The sequence below is a fragment of the Chelonoidis abingdonii genome, chromosome 10, assembly GCF_003597395.2.
Source record: "Chelonoidis abingdonii isolate Lonesome George chromosome 10, CheloAbing_2.0, whole genome shotgun sequence".
In the NCBI taxonomy this organism is placed as follows: Eukaryota; Metazoa; Chordata; order Testudines; family Testudinidae; genus Chelonoidis; species Chelonoidis abingdonii.
The window spans coordinates 68,609,137-68,627,045 of NC_133778.1; the positions used below are offsets into that span (position 1 = coordinate 68,609,137).

The 17,909-nt window shown below is 43.8% G+C and overlaps 1 protein-coding gene across 2 annotated transcripts in view; it reads left to right on the forward strand.

The window, feature by feature from the left end:
• ITGB5 (integrin subunit beta 5) overlaps positions 1 to 17,909 on the forward strand; it is a 108,053-nt gene that overhangs the window by 17,168 nt on the left and 72,976 nt on the right. For both annotated transcript variants that reach the window (XM_032794547.2, XM_075070295.1), the window contains exons 3-4: positions 5,826 to 6,030; positions 16,006 to 16,255. In XM_032794547.2, the coding sequence (XP_032650438.1) occupies positions 5,826 to 6,030; positions 16,006 to 16,255 (455 nt within the window). The remainder of the gene's footprint in view (positions 1 to 5,825; positions 6,031 to 16,005; positions 16,256 to 17,909) is intronic.

Sequence of the window (17,909 nt, forward strand, 5' to 3'; positions counted from 1 at the left end):
AACCTCTCAGTCCCAGCCCGGAGCACCCTTCTGCACCCCAAGCCCCCCATCCCCACCCCAGAGCCTGGACCCCGAGCTGGAGCCCTCACTTCCCCCTCCCTGCCCCAGCCGTGAGCCCCCTTCTGCCCTCTAAACCCCTCAGTTCCAGCCCAGAGCATCCTCGTACATCCTAAACTCTCATCCCCAGCTGCACCCTCGAGTCTGCACCCCCAGACAAACCCCTCACCCCCCTCCTCCCCAGCCTGGAGCCCCCTCCTGCATCCTGAAACCCTCATTTCTGACCCTACCCTGAAACCCGCACCCCCAGTCCAGAGCCTGTACCTCCATGGTAAGGCTGTTACAGTGCTTGAGGAGTTCATGCTGGATACTCTCTGTTGGTAAAATCTAAGTACGGAACTCACAACCAGTTTGAGGTTTGAGCCCTGGTTTATAACATTCTCGCCTGAGGTTGGTACTCATGTTCCTGAGCCACTCCGGAAAGCTTGACAATGTAAATATAGGGGTGGTAAGTGGGCAATGCTCAAGTCTTCTTGAAGCAATGATATGAGAAACCTGTACTACTTCTTCCTATGTGTAGCTTAGTGGGGGCCGGGGGTTTTGCCAGAAGCACTGCACTTAATCTATTTATTAATTTGATCTCATTCACATTATAATGAAACGTGAAAGGTCTCTGTAGTGGAACTACTATAACGGGTCGGCAACCTTTCAGAAGTGATGTGCCGAGTCTTTCATTTATTTACTCTAATTTAAGGTTCCGCGTGCAAGTCATACATTTTAACTTTTTTAGAAGGTCTCTTTCTATAAGTCTATAATATATAACTAAACTATTGTTGTATGTAAAGTAAATAAGGTTTTTAAAATGTTTAAGAAGCTTCATTTAAAATTAAATTAAAATGCAGAGCCCCCCGGACTGGTGGCCAGGACCCTGGCACTGAAAATCAGCTCGTGTGCTGCCTTTGGCATGCGTGCCATAGGTTGCCTACCCTTGTACTATAAACATCACCTGGCTTTTCAGCTCTGTAGGAGCCAGCACATTGGAGGCAGACTGCTATTGTTTCCCCTGCTAATAGATATTTTCTTTTTTTAAACTAACAGGAGCAAGACAATTCCCTGACCAGTGCAAAACTTAGAGGGAAGGGCTCGGGTGCTGAATGCTGTTGAAGGCAGGATAGTGGACTAGAATGGACCACGATATGATCCAGTTTGGCAATTCCTGTGGTCCTGCTTTGGGTTATTTTAGAAGAAGAAATTTCAATAGAAAAGACATAAATGTCAAAAAATGGGTGGATTAATGTTAGTTAGTCCGCAGGTGACAATGAGCTGAGAGCCATTAACGGTTATTGCTAGGAGATGGCTATGTACAGTGGTTGCCTTAAATTTGCTGATTGCCTTGGATAGTAACTAAATAGCTTTGCGTTAGTGTTTGTGGTACGCGGTGTATTCCCTATAGTAAGTATAGAAATATACGCGGGGATGCTGCAGCCACTGAGTGAACTGAATCTCTTAGTATAAGGAAAACCAGACAAGCTTTTAGGGATGACCTCTGCAGGGCTAGATTTGCCCAAAGGAGCACAGAGACTTCCCAGCAATAACTGAGCCCCACCCTCTGCTCCATGAAAACTCTCTGGGAGGCAAGCAGTGGTAACCTTCGTGTTGTTCTCTCAAAGTCTCTGCCAAGGGTGTGAAGCTTTAGACTCAGGGAAGTGAAGGAGGAGGAAAGGTGGATCTATGGCAGTCCCAGTAGTGGAGGCTACTGAGGAGATGTGCTGAACCAGTGCATCCAGACACCTTTGCCATACCCCTCACATAAATGCGCCCACTCTTTGGGTTGTGCTGGTCCCTTTTTCTTTTCCCCTTCAATTTCATGTGTTGTGGCTGCAATACCCACCATTCCTGGATAACTTTCCACCTTCAGACGTGAGGGGTATGCGGCCTGTGCTGCTTGCAGAAACCTGGGCTGAATGTGGCTGGTAGCCCATCTAGTCAATAACAGTGATAGTTCTTCAGTGGATCTTCTCCTCCCTAAGTCTAATTGATTCTTTCCCTTGTCGGTGGCTTTGGTGACTCCATCTTCTATAGTTCTACCAAAAGGGGGAAGATAGGCCGTTGGAGAGTCATTGCTACATATGTTCTGGTGTGTCTTCCCCCTCACTCAAATACAGATCCATACATACTCAGGCCATTGCATACTGGCTTCTTCCTTCCTATCTAAATAACACCAACAGAGAAGCTCAACAGCAAGGTAAACAATGCTGTATCTAGAGACCGTTTTCACAATGCTCTCACACACTGATGAGGAAAGGATTGCAGCTGACCTTGCTCCTCCTGCCTTCCCTATCTTCCTAAGTAGGTCTGTGTTTACTTTCCCCCTTCCAAAAATAAAGACCAGATGCAAAGTTCATTGAAGTCAGTGGGAGTCTTTGTCTATGGCTTCACTACAGCTTAAGTCGACAGGGGTGTGAATTAGCCACTGCTTGAGCTATATAATTGATGCAGTGCTACATCGACAGGAGATCTTCTCCCGCCAACATAGCTCCCGCTGCTTGGAGGGGAGGCTGGAGTAATTAAGCCGATGGGACAGTTCTCTCCCTTGGTGCAGCTGCACAACTGTAGGGTCTCTTGAGTAGCCCTACCCTTACTGTTAATATTAATAGGCTTTGGATCAAGTCTTAAGATTCCTAGAGACATTTGGTAGATGTTTCATGTCACACCAGGTCGGCCTGCATTTCAGGTTAGTGATGAACCTCAAATGTCACCTGGTTTGGAGTTTCTGTTACAAAAGCTTTGCCCAGTATTAGTCCTTTAGGGATAATCACGCACGGCTATGCGAGTGGTTGAAACTTTCTGTTGCTCTTGTGTAGGTTACTTTAGTGCGGTGATAGCGCTCTTTCTAACATGCTGGTGGGCAACCAACGCAAATAAAGCCATGATGGAAATTTGGAGGCATAAAGAGGTTGTGATCACAGAGGCAGACTGTAACTGGCGGTAGAACCGCGGGGCCTCATTCTGGTCTCAGCTAAGTCAGGAGCAACACTACTGAAATCTATGGGGCTGTGCGAGTGTAAAGCCAGTGTAAATGAGATCAAGAATCAGGCCCTGGGTCTCCTGACTCCCAGAGGGGGCTTTAGTCAGCACAGATCCTCCTTCCTTTTAGATATCCCTTAACTCCTCCCAGAGTTTGTGCAATATGTCACTCAGGCAAAGCAGAGACCCCCACTGAAGTCCGTGGGAGTCTTTTCATTGACTTCAGTGGGGCTTAAATCAAACCCTTACAACATATCAACAGACTCTAGGTAATCTTTTTAAAATCTGTCCCTTTACCCACTGTTCTGATTTTGTTTTTGTTTTTTAAGAAAAAAAATGAAAATGATTTAAATAGTCTTAGTCTTTCTATCTGGGAGGTCATCTGTTTGCATTACATGTTCCAAGGAATTAATGTTAATATCAGTATGACATACCATCCCTTTGCTTAGACTTAGTATTTGGAAGATGGAATGTAAATCAAGTATATTTCAAATTTTAAACATTCTAACCTTATATTAAAAAAATGTTTTGGGGATTGTGTGTGTTGGTCACACAATATTCAAGTTCTTTCCTCATGTCTTAGGAGGTTGTGAGAAGGTTTTTGAGTTCATTATTAAGAAGAAGCAGGTCTGGCAGTTAAAGATGAGGCCATGAGACATAGGTTCTATCAATGGTTTTGCCACTGACTTGCTGTGTGACCGTGAGCAACTCATTAGCTGGCTCTGTGCCTCAGTTTCCCCCTCTGAAAAATAAGGATAAGTAACACTTCCCTACCACACATGGGGGTTGTGAGAGGATGACTTTGTTTGAAAATGCTTTGAGATATTCTGCAGAAAAGAGCTGTAGAGAAAGATGTGAAGATAAACTGAGTAATTGCTTTTTTTTTTTTTCTTCTGGCTGTTGAGTGAATGGAGGGATAGTTGAAGTGGTTGTGTTTATGGGCAGTCCTTTTATTTTTGTATTATTTTGTGTGGTTTAACCGATGAGGTCGTCACTCAGAGCATAGGATGGGTGTCTCTATGCAGCTGTGTTCCAGAAATTGGAGGAAATCAATCAAAATTCATTGAGCTTTGAGTACCTAACTTCCTCTGGCCTCTTTGGAAATTCCCACTCCATAGTTCTAAAAACTCTTTGGAAAAATACTTGGCGTCTTTATGTATCTGGATGTTACAAAGTCACTGCCCCAGGGAATGCTGTGTGTTTGGATTAAGTTTCTTTGTTGCTAGAGCTGAGGGACATCTCAGTGCAGTTGGTAAACTCCCTGTGACTATATCTTGCTCTGGGGCAACAAATAGCTGTTATCAATTGTGGCCTACACCCCAGCTCTCTTCCGTCTTCATACGATAGGATACACATTTGCTGGAGTTTGGTTCAGCATTAATCGCCAGACATACATGAGGGCAAGTTGGAGGTTGAGTCCATTTATCTACAAGCCCATATTAGGTTTTAACATCTTCCTCAACATATACAGCTTGTTTCTCCCCTTCCCCTTTAAAACATTCCATTCCCAGAATCTCTCCTCACTCTTCCTTGTATTAGAGAGACAAGGTGGATGAGGTAATATCTTTTATTGGACCAACTTCTGTTGCTGAGAGAGACAAGCCTTCTAGCCACACACAGCTCTTCCTCAAGTCTTGGAAAGGTACTCCCAGTATCACGGCGATATTGTAAGGGACAATTCAAGGTAGAGTGGCCTGTTAACACCTCTGCAGTCACAGGACAAAAAAGAGGGTTACTAATTGTTGTTATAAGCCAAAAATCTAGTGTTTCTATTCAGTCCATGATTTTTAGTGTCTGTGCAGAGCTGTTCAGCATATATGGAGTTGTGTGTAGTGGTCAGAGAGTTATAGATGGCGAGGGATGATGTTTTGTTTCTTGCATTTGCTCCGGAAGCAGATGTTGCTGTTAAGTTTTTCTTCTTTTTTCTTCATGTTGTGGAGTTTCCATTTCAGATGGTTAAATTCGATATCTTCCATTGTTGTATGCAGTGTTGCAGCTATGTCGGTCCCTGGATATTAGAGAGACAAAGTTTATGGCTTATTACAACAATTTGTAACCCACTAACCCCCTCTTTTTGTCCTAATACTGCAGAGGTTTTAACAGGCACCTCTACTTTGAATGGTCCCTTACAATATGTGCTAACTATTTATGCTAAACAATCTGTCCTACCTTGCATTTTACTGTGATCCTGGCACCACATTTCCCAGATTTGAAGAAGAGCTCTGTGAGACTTGAAAGCTTGTCTTTCTCATGGTGACTCCTGCAACAGACATGGAGCCCTAGTTATCTGCTTTCATTTGATACCTCACAAGACACTTTTTATAGACAAATACTATGACAGCAATATGTTAGGTGTAATGAGTTTGTCAGGCCTGATAGGAGTTGCTGTCACAGAGCAGTGCCTCTTGATCACACCACACACTCCAGCTTTCGCAACATTTCTGAAGGATTGTCCTCTGCCATATCACCCCTGCGTTCTCACTGTTGCATTAGTTTGATCTGAAAGGTTCAGTCCCTCTAGGTGCTGGTAGTGTGACCAGATGTCCCAATTTTATAGAGACAGTCCTGATTTGTGGGTCTTTTTGTTATATAGGGTCCTGTTACCCCCCACCCCCGTTCCGATTTTTCACACTTGCTGTCTGGTCACCCTAGGTGCTGAATGCATTGGTGGTGCAGCCAATCTAGATGACATTGTCCTCTCCCTCTTACCTCCCTCTTGCTGCAGATCGTTGCATGTCAAAAGAAGGCTCTGATTGCAGAATTGATTTTTTTTTTCCTTTTGTTCCTTCTCCAACTCTTAGGAATTTGGCAGCACAAAATTCATCACGTCGAGGTGTGACTTCGTAGAAAACCTGATTATGAATGGCTGTGCAGGGGAACTTGAGACTCCCAAAAGCAGCATAAACATAGTGGAGAATCTTCCTCTAAGTAGCAAGGGCTCCAGCTTGACCCTTTCAGATGTTACACAAATAATGCCTCAGAAGATCTCGTTGAATCTGCGGCCTGGTGAGTTAACAATGATGCTGACCTTTGTTCTGGATTAGAAGAGGGGTGTGTGTGTGTGTGTGCGCGTGTGTGCAATTCTGAGTAGATTTGAGATGTCAGGCCCTGATCCTGTAACTTACAACACAAAGGTAAACTGCTAAACCCACGCAGTCCTATTGACTTCAGTCCACCTGTGCATTGTGGAGTAAAGGCCTCAGTATTTCTACTCACCCAAGAGGGCATTATGTTGACCTCCAAATCAGTTAATTCTTTATCAAACCCTTATAAGTACTAGTCTTAATCCTTTATAAGTATGTAAAGGGACATTCTCAACTTCAAAATTAGTCAATTAAAAAGAAAGAGTTAAAAATGGCCTCAGATTCTATATGTAACCCCCAGTCTGACAATTGTTGTGGTTTACAATCATAATGTTCTAATTCAGGGGTCGGCAACCTTTCAGAAGTGCTGTACCGAGTCTTCATTTATTCACTCTAATTTAAGGTTTTGCATGCCAGTAATACATTTTAACATTTTAGAAAGCATCTTTCTATAAGTTTATAATATATAACTAAACTACTGTTATATGTAAAGTAAATAAGGTTTTTAAAATGTTTAAGAAGCTTCATTTAAAATTAAATTAAAATGCAGAGCCCCCCAGACCGGTGGCCAGGACTCAGGCAGTGTGAGTGCCACTGAAAATGAGCTCGCATGCCGCATTCGTCACACGTGCCATAGGTTGCCTACCTCCATTCTAAGTAAACAAATTTAAAAAATGCTTATCTGTTTCTTGTTGCTCTGTGAAAGACCCAGAAAAACACAAATTGCAAGATTAGGGCTTTGGCTGTTACTGACATAGGAGGTTTGAACTTGTGACCCTAAGCCATCCATTCCCCTGAAACTTCCTATTAAAAAGCAAAGCATTTATAATTGAAAGAGCCGGGATTGAGCCATGGAAGCATGTTTGTTATCTAAAGTTTCTTGCAAAGGAAAAAGCTGTAGTGTGGGTTGAGCATTCTTACAAAAATATTTGACGTTTGGTATGTAAGACAAAAAAGACCCTTTACAGCAAAGCTAAAAGCAAATATAAAAGTTCGATTCATAAAAAGAAAGTGTATGTGAGTCTGGGATTGGTGCTTTTGCTTCAGATTTTTCAAGCGTATAGATCAGGGGTCCCCAACGCAGTGCCTGTGGTGCCCACCGGGGCATCTAAGTGCGCCTGCGTACTGGCTGGCAGACGAGCATCCGCCGAAATGCCGCTGACAAACTGCGTCATCCAGAGGCGTTGCCATTGAAATGTCGCTGTGGGGGTGACGCCTATTGACGTTGCTGCTTGTCAGCGGCATTTTGGCGGATGCTCGTACGCTGCCACGGTCCTCTGTGGCTCATCGTCTGGTGCCCGCTAGACGAAAAATGTTGGGGGCCACAGGTATAGATAAAGATGAAGTATGTGTTCTTTTCCCATGAAGAGGGGGAAGATTGAGCTAGTACTTGGTAGCTTCCAGTACCAGTGCTGCTTTGGTGCTTCCATCAGTTTCTGCACAATGCAAGCTTTAACGTTGCAAATATTCTAGCCCTTAAGGTTCTGAATAAAATCTTCCCAGCGTGAATCAATGCAGTGCTGTCTTAGGGCCACTTACATTGGAAAGGTTTCAGAGTGGTAGCCATGTTAGTCTGTATCAGCAAAAGGAACGAGGAGTACTTGTGGCACCTTCAGGGCCGGTGCAACCATTTAGGAAAACTAGGCAGTTGCCTAAGGCGCTGGGATTTGGGGGGTGCCATTTTCTTCAGCAGTGACCGCGGTGGCCGGATCTTCGATCTCCCTGGTTGCCGACGGCATTTTGGCGGAGGGAGCTGGGGCAGGGGAGTGTGGGGAGGGCCGCCTGCATCAAGTAAGGGTGGGGCAGCACACAGGGGAACTCCCTGCTCCAGCTCACCCCTGCCCCACCTCCTTCCCAAGCACACCGTGGGCGCTTCACTTCTCCCACCTCCCAGGCTTGTGGCACCTAAGCTGATTGGCGCCGCAAGCCAGGGAGGTGGGAGAAGTGAAGCAGCCATGGTGTGCTTGGGGAGGAGGTGAGGCAGGGGTGAGCTGAGGCAAGGGGGATGCCTCAGGGCGGAAGGTGGGGGGTGGGGAGCTGCCGCAAGGGGGGCGCCTCAGGGCGGAGTGGGGGCGCAAGGTGGAAGTTTCCCCTAGGGCGCGAAACATCCTTGCACCTGCCCTGCCGGCGCAGTCCCTGTTGCTGGGATNGGAGCTGCCGCGGGGGAGGGCGGGGGGCACCTCAGGGCAGGGGGCGCAAGATGGAAGTTTCGCATGAAACATCCTTGCACCGGCCCTGGGCACCTTAGAGACTAACATTTATTTGGGCATAAGCTTTCGTGGGCTAAAACCCACTTCATCCGATGAAGTGAGTTTTAAAGTGGGTTTTAGCCCACGAAAGCTTACGCCCAAATAAATATGTTAGTCTCTAAGGTGCCACAAGTACTCCTTGTTCTTTTTACATTGGAAAGTACCTTATTCTGCAAAGAAGCAGCAGTTTCAAGGCCAATACTGTTTTAAATTGGGCACCCAAAATTAGTGGATGCTTCTGAAAATGCAGATTAAACCCCTCTCTTCCATCCCAGGACAGAGCCTCTCCAATCACTCTTTTGGCTGTGTGATAAAGACAAAGCAGCCCAGGAGTGTGGGCTTTGTCTACACTACATAGCTTTTAGTGACATGGCTGTGTCGCTAAAAGTCGGGCAGTATAAATGCTGTTTGTTGGCACTTTTGCCGACAAAATACTTCCATCCCCTACAAGCAGGGTTCACGTTGTCGACAGGTGAGCGCTCTGCCGCCAAGGAGCTGTTTAACAGTGCCACTTGCCATGCAAAACTTTTGTCTTTTTTTGAGGGGTGGGTGGGGGGAGGAGGCTTTTTAAAGCCCCTATGAACAGCAAAAGCTTTGTCATTCAATTGGCAGTGTAGACAAAGCCATGGTCTGCTCTTGAGAGAGAGAGCGCTGATGCTATAGTAGACAAATCACAGGCATGCACAGAATTGCTGCTGGCAAGGAATCGCCATGCAGATGGTTAGATGGTTTCTGGGACTTAGTGCTGTATACCAAATAGATTTACTGCCACAAAAGACCAGCTGTAATTCTTTTATGCTAAAGAGTTTCCTGACTCAATTGCTGGCAGAAAACACTGTATCAGCAATGCATTGCTATCAAACCCTGACTCCCCAAGACCCTCCCTACCATGAAACTTCTTGTAACCAGCAAATTCCAGAGCTTCCCAGGATAGTTCTGCACAGTTTTCAACATGTAAATTGACCTTTTTGTACTGTAGCTAGAGAGAAGGTCGTGGAACTCCCCCAGGCTGGCCTTTTAGCTATTGGTCAGTAGCCTTCAGAAATGAGAGAAGTTCTTCTGTTTGATAGGTACTCTGGTGGTAGAGTTTTGTGCAGAATGGAGGGCGAGCTTCAGTTCTGATTAGATGTGCAATGCAGACTGGCCTTTTTAGGATCAAACCCATGCCTAGATAAGGCCTTCTTTATTGGAGAGAGAAGATGAGGGAGGTTTGCAAGAGAAAGAGATGGTAGGAATGCTGCCATTTGGAATCCACTTGGTGCTGTCTTTACTTGTACAACTCTTAGGCGAAGGGTGCTTTAGAAACACCTATGCTAGATAGATACACTACATATAATGTGTCTTTGCGGTTCTGTGAACTGGTCTCTCTATTTTTTTACATGGCAGATCAATAGAAATCAGCATTCCAAAATAGAGATTTAGGGTAGCGTGTGCACCGCATCTCCAGGAGGCAGAGCCCACAGCACAATGGGAGGCAAAAATGATTTTAGTCCATCTTTGTGCTCTCTCAGTTCTGGGCTGGCTGGAGGCCAGTGCAGCCCCTGATGTAAACTAGCTACCCCAGGGGTTGCTCTAAGTTAAACCTGCTCTGCCTAGGCTGCTTATGGGCACCTATGTTACCTGAACTGTCCAGAATCCACATAGTTTTCGGTGCTACAGGGACTTCCCTTTGCCATTGGTGCACTCACTACTCCAGGGGGCTTGTGTAGTGGTGCCTACCTAGTGTCTTAGCTGAGGAAATTCTTTCCCAGCCAGCTACAGGACTTCCCCAGCACCTGTATGCTGGCACAGCAGGGTATAGGGACCATTGCAGGGAGGAATAATTCTGGATATTTGTAATGGGATCTTCCACTTTCATTCTTTTTGGTTAATGTTGAGCAAGAGTCCATCTTATTTAGAACTAATGATTTCCTAATCCTGTAGGTTAGCATCTCCTGTGGAAATTACATATTAATCCTTATGTAAGAATTTGAGTTCTGATTGTTTCACTTAATGGCAGGACAATAAATATGAAACAGAAAGGACTGGACTTTGCATGTGCTCCCAATTTTGTGTTATATCAGGAAACTTTGCATAAGTGTCTTAATACTTCGAAGATGAATCAACGTGTCTGTATCTTTGACTAGTAACTAGATCAGGGGTCGGCAACCTTTCAGAAGTGGTGTGCCGAGTCTTCGTTTATTCACTCTAATTTAAGGTTTCACGTGCCAATAATACATTTTAATGTTTTTAGAAGGTCTCTTTCTATAAGTCTATAATATATAACTAAACTATTGTTGTATGTAAAGTAAATAAGGTTTTTAAAATGTTTAAGAAGCTTCATTTAAAATTAAATTAAAATACAGAGCCCCCTGGATCATTGGCCAGGACCCAAGCAGTGTGAGTGCCACTGAAAATCAGCTCATGTGCCACCTTTGGCACACGTGCCATAGGTTGCCCACTCCTGAACTAGAAGCATAACAGAGTAGATAGTTGGGAGGTTCCAATCTGATCTATCCTTTTTACTCTTTCAAGGTATTTCTAATGACCTAATACCAAATTTTCAAATCTCAGTGTGTAAAGTGAGATTCTTAAATCTTGAGGCAGGCTCCTAGTTCAAAGTGGTATAACTCCACTGACTTTATGGGGGGGGTCACTCCAGATTTACAGACATATAAGGGACATCAAAGTCAGGTGTGCAGTTTTTAACACCATGGTTTAAAGTGTGTCTCTAGCATTAATGCACAGTGCCCTGGTTGGCTATCAGAAATGTGAATGGAATTACAAATATAAAATAGAATACAAGTTTTATTGGCCATTTAGCCCTAAGCATTACAAAATAGGAATAAGAGTGCTTTTGGGAGAATAATTGCATTTCAGGGTACCTAGAAAAATTGTCATGTGCTAAATAAACAAGGCAGATGCTTTCTCCACATTAAAGCCCAGTTTATATAAATCTTCCTCTGCCCATTTTTACAGCAGTGACTCAGAAAATAATTGCTGAGGTTTCATTCTTGTCAGGTAAAAGCAGTCTTTCTAGTTCTCAAATGAACTGTTTGAGACAATGTATCAGCAGTGTTCCTTAATTCAGGTCTAGAGAAAGTTTAAAATCTAAGCTCTGGGGGTTGTGGATTATTCCTGGGGGTGAAAGTGTCCAGGAGTAATGGAGTGGAAATGATGGACCTGGTTCTTCACTTACACTAGTGTGCATCAGCAATAACTCCATTGAAATCAATGGATTTATTAGAGTGAGAGGAGATTTGGACCCAGTATCTTACTCCTTCTCAATTCAAGTCTTTCATAGATTGATTCCTATATTTTAAGGTGAAAAGTGACCATTAAATCATCCAGTCTGACCTCCAGCATAACCCCAGGCCATAGAATTTCATCCAGTTACTACTGTATTGACCCTCTTCTTGAGAGGAAGTGTGGTTTGCAAACTGAGATCAGAAAGGTAATTGCATCTCCATGTTCAAAGGTGTAGGTTGCAAGGGTCAAGAAGAAGTGTTGTTCCTTCATGTAAGATAGCATTGTTCAAGTGGCTAGGTACCTTTAAAGGGGTTTTCTCCTTTCTTCGTGAGCACTGCTGGGAGAGGACACCTGATATAATAGACTAATCATCTGATCCTATACTGCAACTTCTGTGTTCCTCAATTTTTGATTGGAGATTTGAATAAGTTCTTTAAAAAAATAAAAGGGTGGCAGTATGGTTTAAAAGAAAGAGCTGGTGACTGGGAGTCAAAACTTAAAAGTGCTTATACTTAAAGGTGCTTTCTCTGACTTGATGTGGATTGTTGAACTTGTCACTTAAAATCTTCTTCCCTGGGCCAGATTCTTTCCTCTTATTTGGATTCAATTCAGAATCTGGGTCCCTAGTGTCACCTTACCATAGTGTTCCTATGAGCTTTAAGTAGAGTTTGTGAAGGATTTTGAGGTCTTCGGATGAAAGGGGTCATGTTAGTTCAAGACGTTGTTAGTGATGGGGTGACACTGGGTGAGGAGTGGAAGCAGCCAGCACTACGTTAGTGCCAGCTGAATGGATGAAAGCAATTGCATGTGCAGGTTGTTATTAAAATACTTCCACAGACTGTTGTTATGCATGTGGTGCTTTAGAGATGCAGCCCCTGATCTTGCAAACAATGACATGCTTAGTTTGCAGACCACAACAGGACTTCAATGGGACTGCTTGCACAGTGTAAAGTTTAAGCACATGGGTAAATGTTAGTAGGATTGTAGCCATAGAGAAGACTTATTCCCTGCCTTGAGATCTTACAATTATGAGGCTTATTCTTCAGGTGTTTGGGTTATAAACACCCTCAGTGAAATCTTGGTCCCATGGAAATCAATCCCAAAGCTCCCACTGATTTCAGCGGAGACAGAATTTCACACTATGACTGTAAAGTCCAGTTGCTTCTCTAGAAGAGGGAAGAACACCATGTGAAAACTGCTTTTCATGTACAAAGGAAAATCCCTTTACTACTGGAAAGAAAAAACCTGCTCGGTAACAGTTTTACTGAGGAGTGGGGGAAAGGCTATTCTGTAGCTAAGCCTCCTGTCACATCAATCACTTCCACTGAATGCATATTTAGTGCTGCAGGTGAAATCATTACTCAGAAGAATCTCACTCACTGCAAGGAATAAGAAAAGGATTGTAGCTTTAAATAAATGTTAGTGATTAAACAACTCTTCTCTCTAGGGAAGAGATGGAAGCCATTAATGTGTCTGAGGATTAAACAGACATGGACTGAGTTGTACTGTGTGTTTAATGCACAGCAGTCATGACAGATCTTAAATTATCATAGCTGATGATGTAAAATTAAATGCATATAATTAAAGTACCTTCAGTTTGTGTACTTCTCTTTAACAAGAGAGTCGAGAACCTCAGGATTAACTGGTCAAATGCCACCTCACTGATTGTGCAGTATTCCCCTTCCCTTCCATGTACAGAACCGCTTCTTCCTGCAGCAGTTGAAGATGTTAGAAAGGTGAGATCATTTTTGTATCTGAGTTTAAAAGGTTTCGTTCAAATTGGTTAGGTCCAAAACTTTGTTTCTGAAAAGGCTGACCATTTCAGCAGGAAATTCGTTCTGATTCTCACTTACATGTTCCTATTTTTTTCCTATTTAAAACTGTTTCTTACAGCCCTAAATTCAACACCCACGTCTGCAATTGGGGGCATCTGTTCTCCCACCCACCAGTGTTCAGTGTTAATAGGTATTGCATGCATATCGTTCTCCCTTTATCACTTCTCCCCACCAATATATATTTTGGGTAGCATTTTCTGATTAGCCGATCAAATTTAGCCATCCTGATAACTTTGTTCACTTGGAGGCCCTGTGCTAATTCATGCCCCATGGTGTAATGGCTTTCCAACACTACAGAAAGAAAATTGTATTTAAACTGGAACTTGGATAGGATGGGGGGGTGGAGCGGGTGGTAGTTGCTAGTATGGTATGTAGCTTCTTTGATATTCTTTGGCTACGGCTACACTACGAAGCTTTTAGTGACACAGCTGTGCTGCTACAGCCGTGCTGCTAAAAGGCACACAGCGTAGCTGCTGTTTGTCGGCAGGAGAGAGTTCTCCCACTGACAAAAGACTTCCACCCCCCATGAGCGGCAGCGGCTTTGTTAAAGCACTGTTCACACTGGTGCTTTTTTTCAGTGTATGTTTTTTTTAATGCCCCTGAATGACAAAAGTTTTGCCGAGGAAGTGCCAATGTAGACAAACCTTTGGTTTTAGAAGCTGCTATCTAGTAGCCTCAACCTATTGTGTTATTGTTAATATAGAAACTCCTTTAATAGCCATGCCTTTATTAGGAACTCTTCCTATGCAAGCTCCAGGGCAAGGCAGTTACATGTAATAAAAGGGGCCCTGCTTTGGAAGTATCTCTTTAACTAGAGCTGTAGGGAAATAATTTAAATAGCTGTGGCTTCTAAACCAAGCTGCTAAGTCTGAGTCTTCTCCTGGTTTTACCCGTTGCATTAAATGGAGTTAGTCCAGTGGAAGAGAGGAGAACCTAGGATCTACACTGCTTGACAGTGATGCTTCATAACAAGCATAGCTGCCAGGTTTTGCGCAGCTTCACATGTGATTGCCCCCCAGTGATAAGACACTGAGGGTCTGTCTACACAGCCCATAGCAGGTTGGCAGACTCGGGCTTGCACTACCACCCTAAAAATAAAAATGTCTATCTGGCCTCGGAAGCTCGCTGCCACGAGGTGTGTAGAATACTTGTAACCTAGCACAGCATCTCAACAGTTTTATCAGTGGTGATCTTATGACCGTCCTTGTAAGAGACAAAGTGTATAAAAGTCTCATTGTCCTGCACCTCCCATATCTACAGCACCATCTGAACCCCAACTCCTGCTGAAAAGATATTTTTGACAGGAGTTTGGCAGCTGCAAATCATTAGTGATGTCTCTGCTACATGATCCCCACATATCCTTTGGGGGTTGTTTAGTGCACTATTTTCACAATTGGAGTTCCATAACAATAGAAAAATGGGTGTTAGGTATCATCCAGTCTGGCTGTTGGATGGAGTTTACTTCTGTACCTCCTCCAAACCCTCCAAAACCCATCATCGCTCTTCAGGGACTGTTCTCATGAGAAGATTTTGAGGCAGGAAGTGGACTATCTCCTCCAGTGAGGAGCATTACAGCACGTACCTCTTCAACGTCAAGAAAAAAGTTTTTACTCTATCTACTTCCTAGTACCCAAAAAGAAGAAAGGTTGGAGATCTATCCTCAATCTCTGCCATCTCAACTGTTTTATTTGCAAACTGAGATGTCTCTGGCTTCAATAATCCCATCTCTGGAGAAGTACATCTGGTTTACAGCTCTAGTTATGAAGGACACTTACTTTCTCATGGATATTCAACCCACCCACAGCCGTTTTCTCACATACATGGTGGGCTCTGACCACTTCCAGTACAAGGTACTCCCATTCGGCCTCACCCCTCAGGATCTTTACCATGGTCTTTGTGATAGTAGCAACTCATTTCAGAGAGAACAGCTTCACTATCTTCCCCTGTCTCGACAATTGGCTTCTCGTTGCCAGAGCATGTCAGGATGCCTATGAATCGACGTCATTAATGCTTCAACTTTTTTCTTCCCTAGGAGTTACTGTGAATTTGGAAAAGTCTTTCTGTATTGTATTGGACCCAAGTGTGTATCTGGATTATAAGCATTTTGTTGTTTGTTTGACACAGTATATACAGTACTGCATATACTTAGGTGCTACCTAAACTATAGGACTCCTCACCTCCCTCTCCAAAACTAGATGTAGATACAGAGTAGAGTAACATTTCTCAGTTTACATACATGAGAATGGATTTACAAAAAGACTTGTTTAGCCTCCTTTCCCTCTCGCCTTTCTTGCATATCTCCAGCTATTTCTGTGGTCAGTTTAGGGAAGGAATGGTGTATAGGTAGGAATGGGCTGCAGCAAGAAAAGTGTGCTGTCTGGATTTTGCATATACGAATTTCTCATTGCAACAAGAAACTTTGCAGAACAGTTCATATTTTCAACATGAATCCTTATGTCTATTGCTGTTGATGGTGTTAGAAGCAGAATAAATATTGACCCAGATTCAGAAGGGTGTGTGTTGTGGTGGGGGACTCTTTCTAGAATGCAGTTCTTTTCACTGCCTCCTAATCTTCTGCTCCTGCAGGTGACAAGACCTCCTTCCGAGTGCAGGTTCGTCAGGTAGAAGACTATCCTGTGGATTTGTATTACTTGATGGATCTCTCGCTATCCATGAAGGATGACCTGGATAACATTCGGAATCTGGGAACCAAGCTGGCTGAGGAGATGAGGAAGCTCACCAGCAATTTCCGGCTGGGGTTTGGGTCATTTGTGGACAAAAATATTTCTCCTTTCTCCTACACAGCTCCACGATATCAAAACAATCCTTGCATTGGGTAAGTGTTCTCTGGAGCCCCACTGACCAGTTGTAATGCAGGCTTCAGTAGGGGGTGGAGGGGAGGATGCAGGCTGAGGGAGGCAGTGTTTCCCAGTGGATAGAGCACTGGACTACATCTTGGGATATCTGGATCTCTTCCTGTCTCTGCTACTAGCCTGCTGTGTGCCTAGGGGAAGTCACTTCCCCTCTGTGTGCCTCAGTTTCCCCATCTGTAAAACAGGGGTAATAATACGTACCTCAATTTGAGCTCTACTGATGAAAAGTTCTATATAAGAGCTAGTTAGTGTTATTATTAGGCTGGCATATGCCATGTAGAGTAGAGATGCCAGGCAGTTTTCTTCATTGTTGGCAGCATCCTTTTTTATGGTGACTTGTGTGATCTTTCACATTTGCAAGATTGATAACACCCTGCCACAGCTCTCTGGCTAGCTGCATGCACTATGTTAGTGATCATGGTGGATGAAATGATGTGTCTACAATGAGTGATTATGGGACTACTGCAGGCAACTGCTCAACCAGCATGCATCAGTTGCTAGCTACCCTTTTCTTACTGTCTTTTCTTTGACAGTGGTTCTATAACACCCTTTCTTTCCATTTGGGTTACAACACTGAGCATTGTTTAGGAACTGAGCAAGCAAACACAGCTCATTGTTTTTCTTTACTATGTATTTATATTCAGGGACAGCACTCGGTCCAATCAGCAAAATTCCAAAATGGATTTTAACTCACCCTTCTTCCTCTTCGACCTCATGGTGGTTAAGTTCTGTCATTCTTTCAGGCACATCTTCAGTTATGCAAAAATACAATATAAGGAGTCTTTCCATTGGCTTTGATGAGCGTTTTTGTCTCAGGCCCTATGTAATTCCACCAAAATATACTCTGTGCATTGCCCACCTACGTAATTCTCACTGCGGGTTCAGTACTGTTCCCCTGGACCATTATTGAAAGCTTTGATTTGTTTTTGCTGTGTTAGAGTCAGCTGGATTACACACATTTATGTCCAGATTTTCAGAGGTGCTGAGTACTCACAGCCACGCTGTTGTAATGCTCTAGTGCTGTACAAAGCAGGACAGCTTTTTACAGCTCAGGAGCAGCAGAACATCAAGATGTGCAAAAACCTCATTTTATAACAGAATCTTTGGTGCAGCTGGATGCTTGGGTGAAGGAGCAGACATAGGTGTGGTTAGAGCAAAGGACCATGAGGCAGGAACTTCTGAATTCTAATGTGGCCCTGACACTGACTCACTCTGTGGCCCTGAACAAATCACTTAAGCTTCTTTGCCTCAGCTTTCTTTTCCTTAAAATGGAGATCACATTAACACTTGCCTACCTTGCAGTTTTGTGCAGAATGGAGGGAGGAGGACTAACATATGCTTCTGAAATATTTTGAAGATAATAGGCTAGAAACTGTTGCTATTTTTTTTTCAGTCTTTAATGACGCTGGGTATGGAGTTATTGCTCATCCATACAGCTCAGTTGTTAGCTCTGAAGTCATTTCAGAGGCTTCCTCGCTCTGGTGTGCTCTGCCTAGAGACTCTGGGCCTGACACCTCTCCATCTACACCAGTGTAAATTAGGAGTAAATCTGTAGAATTATACCAGAGAGAGACTGGTCTAAGTGAGAGGAGAATCAGGCCCTTAGAGTCTGGCTTG